Source organism: Aphelocoma coerulescens, chromosome 5 (assembly GCF_041296385.1).
Source record: "Aphelocoma coerulescens isolate FSJ_1873_10779 chromosome 5, UR_Acoe_1.0, whole genome shotgun sequence".
Taxonomy (NCBI): Eukaryota; Metazoa; Chordata; class Aves; order Passeriformes; family Corvidae; genus Aphelocoma; species Aphelocoma coerulescens.
Window position 1 is genome coordinate 16,059,745 of NC_091019.1, and position 9,753 is coordinate 16,069,497.

The following is a 9,753-nucleotide window of genomic DNA, read 5'->3' on the forward strand; positions in this document are numbered from 1 at the left end:
CAGAGGACCCTGAGGAAGGCACTGTTAGTCCCAAATTTTGTGGCATTCAGCTTAAATCCCAAGAGCACCAGGTGCAGAACAAGCTGAACGGACAAAGCCCTGGAGAACCTGTTCATTCAGCAGCAATGCAGAGACTGCACAGTTCATCTCAGCAGACCTGCAAAGGGGACTTCAGGTGCTCTTTTGTTACTCTAATTCGGCCCTCAGTGAGCTAAATGCCCAGTACTGCCCCAAGGCTAGCTGATGGCTCTGAAGAAACACTGACACAGTTCTAAAAGAGCTGGGGTTGACTAAATTCCCCCCCAAAAAACCAAACACAAGCTGGTTGTCAGCTTCACGCTTCTTCAGCCTCATAACCACAAATGCCTTTTCAGTAGGAGACATGTTGACACAGGGAAATGCTGTACCCTGTTTGTTCCATGACTATTTTATGGTTTCATAAGCATTTTAAGGTCCTCTCAGTTCAACAGTTTCCAAGAGCACCACATTTCTCTACAGCAAGCAAACACTCACTCTGACAAACAGTCAAACAATGGCACCTTGATATGACATAAGTAGTTGTGAATAGTTGTTTTTTCAGACTAAAAAAACCAAACTCACAGCAGAGTCCAAGAAAGTGATTTATTTCCACTTGTCCTTATGAGTTAAAGACAGTATCTTTTCTTTAAAAAACAGTATCATGTACTATTTAGAAAATGATTACACCTTTCTTGTCCAAGCAGTTACACCCAGTTATGACCTCCTGCCTTTTAAGGATAGGTGGGTTGGTTTCTTTCTTTACGAGCAATCCTCACAATGTAGCATCAGAAAACAAAAATAGGTGAGGATAAAGTTACCAGCAAATGGAAAAATGTTCCTGGATAATTATACATTAACAGAGGAACTCATCCACCAACTAGTGCTCCATCGGCTCCTCTGCCTTTTCCACGGTTTCTTCAACAGGCGGAACCGTCTTAGAGAGAGGGAAAAGAAATATTTTAGGAGGGCAGAAGACAACATTTGACGTATCAGCTTTATTGCCATTGGAGCACCACGAGTGGTAAATGCAGCTCATGTCAGCCAACAGCTCACAAATTACTGAAACTAAACACGAGCAGGACTCGGTTGGTAATTAGGAGACTACGGAGGCGTCTTGCAAAGGGCACGAGAAACATATGCAGCCACTTCTGTTGCAAAACAGTGAAAACTTGTACTTGATCAGAGATGAGGAAAGAAGATGACATTGAAACAGCCTGGCATAAATTCAGCATAAATTGATTTAATAAGCAGCTGAGTTACCAGTTAACATTATACAGTGTTCATATAGTAACTTTGTATTTTAAAACTCGCCTTTCTAAAACTCTACCACAGTAGTAGAGTTAAATTTATTTTAAACATAATGGATTATATCTAATTACTGTCTTTCAACTAAGCCTATTTATTCATATCTGAACCACTCACCTTTCTCTGTGGTCTCTCCTCAAGACCTTCTAGGAATGGTGCTACATCATCATCATCATAGATGGTAAACTCCATGTCTTTGCCCACAATTCCAATTGAAACATTCTGTCAAGCAAAGTGTTGAAAGCAGTCAGAAGAATTTTCCTGCAATTAACTTTGGCTTCACAGCTTTCACTTAAAAAACCTATCATGTTTCAAAATCTTCTAAGTAAAGCCATTTGAGGGTTTCAATTTCTTTAATTTTGTTTTCTTTTTAATAACACACACAATTTCTCAAAATTGCCTATTTTAATCTCATTTTGATTTTCAGTATTTTAAGACTTCTAAAAAACATGGTGAGCTAAAAATAAAAAAATATGGAAAATGGTAGATCAGGCACAGCCAGAACACTAACCAATGGATATCCTTAGAATTTTCTTCTTCAACAGTTCCTCAATTCATTGTCAAAAGTTTGTGCAGCTTTGTGATCCTGGATACTCTCTAAACTGTTGGTGCATTACCTTCACTCACCTCCCAGGTGAATTAGTGACTGTGCTCACAATGCAAAGCTGTGATGCTACAGCTGCATGTAATGCATCTTAAACACTCATCAAAGCTTAAAATAGAGTCAAGCCACCAGGGAAACAATGCCTTATTTAGTGAAAGCATCACTTCTGTGAAGAAACTTAAATCTGAGATGATTTGGGAACAGCAGATAAACTAGTGACAGGAAATAAAGATGATATTATCTATCAGTATTCAGCTTGCAAGCTTCAGTGCCAGCCACACTTCACAAGAATTCTGTCACAGTACTTCCAATTAACAACGGCAGTAAAGTTAATTAGTGAAACCTATTCCTTACCTTGGTGGTCAGATCCTGTTCAGCAGGAAGAGTCTCTCTCAGGGCTCGCAGTCCATGCTTAACTAGCTCATTTAGATTACCTTCAAATGGGATCAGAAAGACACTGACAAAACTATATGGTGTTACCCCTAGACACTCATTCCCTTTCTTCCTATTCCTAGTTGACAACTATGAAATCAGCTTGGTAAACTTGACTCCCAGAGCTCCTCTCCTTTCTGGTACTGAGCAGAATTGGTTATAAAAGTTTTCCTTCAGATACCAGCCTCCCCCTGTATTTGAGGTCAACTGCATCTGGTTTTGACACCTGCCTTGCCTTCGGTGATATTCAAGTCTTTTTCCCCCAAGCAGGTATTCAATGGTTCCTCATCACTATTCCATACAAAAATAAATTCACCACTTTAAATGCAGCACTAAATACTTGCCCTGACATTCTATCCCTGCTCTGCTATGGAAACAATTACACTTCTCCTGGGTTAAAAAGGGCAGAGGCTTTTTAGGTTTTTCACAGCTTTTCTGAGCACAGCTTCTCTTTCCATTAGATGTAATAAACATCCACATGTTAAGACATGAAAATCTCAACCATATTTTCTACAATTTTGTCTTCACGTTAGATTTACAGTTATGCCGAACCTGGCTCCCAAAATTTATCTTCATCTCCCTAAATGCAAAAGAATGGAGTGGCAGCAGGAAATAAATTGCAGAATTGATGAATACCAGTAGGTAAAGAGGGTTCCATTACTCACAGTCAGTGAACTCAGTCATGTGCCTCTCCAAGTAAGTTCGTGCTGACTGTGAACGAGCACCAATGGACATTGCTTTGCAGTCAAAATAGTTTGCAGAGGGACAAGTCTGGAAGATGTGAGGACCCATATCCTACAAAGAGGAAAAAAAACCCCCACAGAATGTTAAACAAATGTATAAATTCATACCAAGTCTCCTGCTGGAACATGACATTTTCTAAAATAATTTTGCTTTATGGCACATCCCACCTACATGTATGCACAGAAATACATTTTATATTGCTGATCACATAACTCTTCTTATGCAATTCCTTCAAAACAAAAAACCCAGTAATAATAATAATAAAAAAAAAAGGATAAACTCTTTCTTTACACTTTCTTCATTAAAATACAGTTTTTATGTGGACAGGATGGCTAGCACAAAAAAAATGTTTCTCTGTTCTACTCCATTGTGCTTATGTATGCTCCCTGTGTCATGGCTTGCAGCAGCTATTTTACACACATTCTGTCTTATCTACACAAAAGTAAAAACTTGCTGTAGACTAAACCATGCCATCCAAAATTTCAGGCAATACAATAATTTCCTCCTCATGTCAATAATCTTGAGGGCAGAGATTCTGTGTGTGTTGCATGAAGCAAATGTTGTTGCTAAACAAGTAAGAGAGAAGCCAGTGGCAATTTCCACATCCATTTTTTTTTTATTGAAAGTATTTAAAACAATAATTTGCAAGCATCCAAAATCAATAGCAAAATATTTACATAAACAAATCTCATTTTTGCACCTTAAAATACTTAGTAAGTGTAGGTAGGATCAGCTATTAATTAGCACTTTAAGTAAGATAGAGAAAATTATTTCCTTATTCAGAGAATTTTAATGAGTCTGCCTCTTCTATCCTTCCCTCTCAACATCTATTTGTTGCATGAAGTTCCACTAAGCACATTTTCTTGCAGATCAGTAGCAGCCAGAGCAGCTTACTCACATCATAGCCTGCGATGAGCAGTCCTACTCCATAGGGCCTTCTGCCGTAGCGCTGAGTTGGAATCTGCGTTTCTTAAGAAAGCTAAGGAAACAATCTCAAAATTACATGATAATTACCCAAGATATTTCCTAAACCAAGCAGAGATGCACCAAATGCATCCTTATGCAATGTTCTCCAAAAGTATGCACAAGCATTGTGAACAAAAAAAATTGTGCAATACACTTTTTTAACTTACTATGACTTTTAAGGTGTGATAGATGAAAATCATTTTACGAAGGAGTAAAAAGCTATAGAAGTACAACAAGTGTATAAAAAAAGGATACTGCTTCCAATTAGTGACACTAGGCGAGAAACTGGAAGAGGTCTATCAAACACAAATCTAGAATCCAAACACTCTTGACGCATGAAATTGCTAGGAGCAAAAATATAAACATTTTTTTAAAAAACTCAAATCGATGCATAGATCAAAGACACAATGAGGTTTTGTCTCAAGGCTTATCTGTTAAGGTAAGCATTTTTGTTTCAGCTCTGCTCATTGAGAAAAAGGGTCAAAGGCTTTCCATGATTTCATTTCAACATGACCTATCATTGTTATTGAGAAAGTTGACCACAGGTTTGATAAAGTATAAGGGTATTTCAGCCAAACAAACGCAAAGAAGGCAGAAGTTCATGCAGGCAACACATGGATATTCTGGAAAAATGGTAATGCTTAAATGGTAGCATTGCTTTATAACACTGAAGCAATTAAAAGTAATTTCAGAAATCCTTCCTACCCCTTCTGATCAAACTTGCTAAAAGCAAGCCCCCCTGCAGCCCACACAAAGAGCACTGTATGTATTTAATAACTTTCTCAAATGTGTGTACACAGAAGCAGCTGCCAGAGGGAAAGAAGTGATGGAGTGTCTCAGACTGCTTGGAAACCCTGTCACACTGAGGAAACCAGACAGGACTGTTTTACTTGTAACAAAACCAAAGAGCAAAATTTTGGGCCAAACAATGAGATTTCTGCCAACTAGTTAAAAACCTGCCTGAATTTCATGCTGAGGTCTTTGGCATAATACAACAAAGCAGCAACTCAAGACTAATCCTTAGCCAAGCAGAAAATGTCATTTGCAATAGTCTGAATGAACTTTCCCTCGTTATTGCAGCACTGTGTATGTCAACAACCAGGATACTCACCACAAGAGTCTTGCATCGGCAGTAAGTCCAGCAATTGAGATACCAATATGGTTGTCAACGTACAGGATTTTTTTCTGATGAGCTGCCAGCTCAGACTGTGCTCTCTATGCATAAAAGGAGAAAGCTATGTGGCAAACTGAACAGTCTGCCAAGCACTGTGGAGAAATCTGCTAACATTTATAGCAAGAACTGAATATGTTCGTGAAACAATAAAAAAAAGAATTAAATTTATACACTTGCAACAGAAGACAAGAAAAACTTAATTCCACTTCGGTTCTTTCAGAACAAAAGAAACAACAGACACTCACTCAAGTTTTGAGAAAAGAAAAAACAAAGAGGAAGGCATTTTTTACAGAAAAAAAAAATCTTTCACTCATTTCCTTCACCATTTTGTGAAGATCTGCTTTGCATAGGTACTGGAAATATTTCAGCACTCAAGAAAAGGGAATCTGCAATTGCATTTACATTTCACACAGAACTACAGACTGCACAAAACTAATTTGCCAAACCAAAACTTTCCTATGAACGTTATTGTCCCCACTGAGAGCAGAGTTCAGAAGTCACCTTGAGAGCCACCAGGACAGCGTGTGTTTTCGACTTCAGCCCCACAGTAGCTGAGCCTTGTTTCACAGCTTCCATGGCATATTCTATTTGATGAATTCGGCCCTGTAAAACCAAGTCAAAGGTCATCAGTCATTCTCTAGTTAATCCTCTGAATCAGTTTCCAATGGCCTTGCGTTTTCAGACCTTTGATTCTCACCCCAACGGGGACACTTACTGCACAACAGGTTAAACCAGTACATCTCTTCAGTTATCTTCTGTGATGCCTCAGCATTAACCCATAAAAATCTGGCCATCTCTGAGCCACCCACTACCGCACACAAAGGAAAAGGAAAACCAAAAAGAAAGGCTGAATCCTCTTGACGCTATAAGAATCAGAAGACTTTTGTCACTGTCTTCAGAGGAATCAGTGTTTGACCCAATGTGATTCAAAGACAGAACTTCCAGCTGAAGTTGGATACTTAACTTTTAATCGAATTTGCTGAAGAAATGAGTCTTATGCAATTGTTGTGCCTCACCAGCCATTCCCCAATAACTTCTGAACAAGTTATTGGCCAACTGCAGTCAAGTCTGAAACAGGACTAGAGGTCTCAAAGAAAATGAAGTCCCTACAAGTTCTGCAGAGGTGGCCAGGAGCTTTAATGTCCATTCAGCAGAACCACTTAAGGTTTTCCCACTTTCAGCACTCCAGCCCATGTCAGACCTAACGTGGGCACTCCTATCCTGCAAGCACAGACACTATGGAGCTGCATCCCACCAGCTGGGAAGGAGTGGAATGCAGTAGCTGTTATGGTGAATGTGCAGGGGATGATCTACAGGAAATCACCTTCCCATAAGTTGTTGGGGTTTTTTTGGCATAGGGTTCTTTATTTAAGTCTACTAGAAGGACCCCAATGTCCTATTTCATCCATTGTTATACCTGGAATTTAATAACATAGGATATTTCCTGCCCAAGAGCAGCACTGAATCGCTGTGACCTGAATTTGTCAACTGTCAGGAATGACAAGCAAGACTGTAAAAATGTGAAACCACCTTGAGTTTTTAAATCTCCTATTTCCTTTTCTTTACTATCATATTCGAAAACATCTCCTAATCAAGTATGATTTTCTCCTGTATTAGCAGTGCCAAGAATTATTATGGCATCACATCAGCGCCTCACCTACAAGAATGGATGGAGTAGCAATTGCAGCACAGTAGCAATTTTAAATGTCTTTTTTTAGAAAAACTAACACTATTAATATTGTCAAGGCAATTTTAGAAAAACATAGAAACTTGTCCTGTTGATGATTTCACAATATCTAGTAAAAGCCTCAAGAGAATGTTATAGTTTTAAAAGTAATTTTCAAAGTAACAGATAAGATAAAAAAATTGAAAGTTTCTGATACAGAACCTGCCAGAGAAACACAATCATTAAGAAGGATGAAAACAGTTCAAAGGCACCTACATCTATCATGGTATTGACTGAAAAAAAAAGGGAAATTTTCAAGGTTGTCTTCATAGAGAATGGGAAGGGTAGAACACTCTCTGTTGCACTGGGTGGAAATGTATCTCACATGCAATAGTACTAGATTATGAACTTCAGTAGCAATACAAACCCACAAACTAATGATACATTAGCTTTACACTAACACAATTTGCTACTTGCATTTTAAATAAATCTCTCGTTTTGCTGAATATATAAATGAGTCTTTTTCCAAGGCTCTGGTTTTCTGTAAGTATTCTGTCTTAAGATATCCATAGCGGGAGAAGAGGCAATATTAAATACCTCAGCTGACACTGGCTTTTAAAATTACAGCATATTTATTTTAAACACACAACCTGTGTAAGTTTCACAACATACCATGTATGTTTTTAGTAACAATACACAGTGTGAAACTCATTCAGAGGTAACAAAATTTCAAATTCAAATGCAAATCTCACTTGAATCTCCCAATTATAAACTAAATAGTTCCTTTCCAATACTATCTAGTGGGCAGAAGAGAGAAAGACCTAGCAATGGCCTAACATTGAGGAGACTGAAACTGTTTCATGCCTTTTGTACCTTACTTACCAACTTACTAGAGGTCTGTAAATGGATCACAGAATCATGGAATGGTTTGGGCTGGAAGGGACCTTTGCAGACCATCTAGTCCAACCTCCCAAAAATGACAGTCTCTCTCTCACAGGTACATTCAGCAAGCAACTGCCTTAAGCACTTGGAAGTGACAAGGCCCAGGTAAGCACCACTCAGGTTCATGCACCAGCAGACAGGGATGTCCTGAGGGCTTTCTGGACACCTAGAGCCTACAAAGGGAGAGGGGGGCAGCCTGCAGGGAGCTTCAGGCACCTGAACACAACCTTTCTGACTGCAATACCACTGCTGTGAGGTGGAGAAAACCCAAAAAGCAAGTTGAAAACCCAGCGAGCAAGTGTATAAAGGTTTTACCTGCGGGCTCCAAACGGTGACATCATTGTCATACTGGTTACGAAACTGGAATGAACAAAATAAAACTCATTAGTATCCCTAATAAGCTAACAGAAAGAGTGTTCCCAAAGGAACTCCTGGTTCTTTCCACAGAATCCCAGAATCACAGAATCAAAAAGGTTGGAAAAGATCTCTGATACATCGAGTCCAGTCTATGATGGAACACCACCTTGTCAACCAGACCACGGCACTGAGTGCCACATCCAGTCATTCCCTAAACACCTTCAGGAATGGTGACTCCGCCACCTCCCTGGGCAGCCCATTCCAATAATCATCCTTTCTGTGAATAAGTTCTTACTTTGTTAAATTCCTTTTCTCAAACTGTTAGTTGGAAGGGACCTCTGGAGATCATCCAGTCCAACCCCCCTTCCCCATGGAAGGGGAGCTTGGACCAGGTGACACGGGAACAAATTCAGGTGGGGTTGAATGTCGCCAGACAAGGAAACTCCACGACCTCCCTGGGCAGCCTGTTCCAGTGCTCTGCCACCCTCAGTGTTAAGAAGTTCTTCCTCATGTGGAGGTGAAACTTCTTTTGTGTCAGTTTATGGACATTGTTCCTCATCCTGCCACTGGACACGACTGAAAAGAGTCTGGCCCCATCCTCTCAGCCCGCCTCTGAGATATCTGCATGCACTGACGAGATCCCCTCTGAGTCTTCTCTCCTCCAGACGGAACAGGCCCAGCTCCCGCAGTCTCCCCGTAACAGAGATGCTCCAGACCCCTGGAGAGATATTTACACGGATCCTCACAGGGCCTCGGAAGTATTTCTCCAGGACCAAAGCAGGGCCCGCTCCCATTTATTTCCACGCCGGCAGCGAGGCCCAGTCCCGCCCGCGGCCCCGCGTGGCCCGGGAACTGCTTACTCACGGGCCCGCTGCCTCCCGCCCGCCCTCCCGCCTCCCCCGCGCCGGTTGCGTGGGCGGGACAGGGCGGCGGGGGCTGCCCGTGTCCCGGCCCGTGTCCCGGCCCACGCCGGGGCCCCTCACCATCCTCCTGCTTCCCCGGCGGCGGCGGCGGCGGCTCCGGGCGGCGCGGGGCAGCGATCGCTCCGGGATGGGAGCGGGCAGGCAGCGCCAGGCGCGCCCCGAGTCATCGATGGCGCGCGCGTGCGCAGTGGCTCTGAGGGGGCGGCCGTCTCCTTAAACAGCGATTAAAATTACCCTAATTTGTTTTGCTATTTTTAAGCTTTCTGATGAATAAAGAAGTTTATTTGGTCGGAAACAACTTCCTTTCCTCACCATTTTTTTGTGTGGGGACAGGATATATAAACATTTTATTAAGCGAGCCGAACAGCTTTCCAAGTTTCTCAGGGCTTCGAGTAAATATTCCCGCAGCCTCTCCTGTTATGCCATTCCCAATGACTTCCTACGGCAGTAAGGGACTCCCTAAAGCCCCGTTTACTCCGCCTACGGTAGCAGAACAACACACAGACATTTCCTCTCATTTTGGCAAGACCGCTTTAGTTTTGATAGAGCGCTGAACCACGCCAAGGCTCCCCATTGTTCTGCCTTTGTACAGCGAGTACCGCCAGCAGCCGCGACTTCAGTG

The 9,753-nt window shown here is 41.5% G+C and overlaps 1 protein-coding gene across 1 annotated transcript; it reads right to left on the minus strand.

Moving 5' to 3' along the window:
- Nucleotides 1-607: 607 nt before the first annotated feature.
- PSMA1 (proteasome 20S subunit alpha 1) lies at nucleotides 608-9,306 on the minus strand. Its single transcript, XM_069016831.1, is given in 11 exon segments — nucleotides 608-952; nucleotides 1,441-1,545; nucleotides 2,282-2,361; nucleotides 3,025-3,154; nucleotides 4,002-4,072; nucleotides 4,325-4,413; nucleotides 5,181-5,284; nucleotides 5,745-5,846; nucleotides 8,167-8,211; nucleotides 9,192-9,265; nucleotides 9,268-9,306. Coding segments are annotated over 11 exon segments (888 nt in total). The 5' UTR covers nucleotides 9,299-9,306; the 3' UTR covers nucleotides 608-895.
- Between the last annotated feature and the right edge of the window lie 447 nt (nucleotides 9,307-9,753).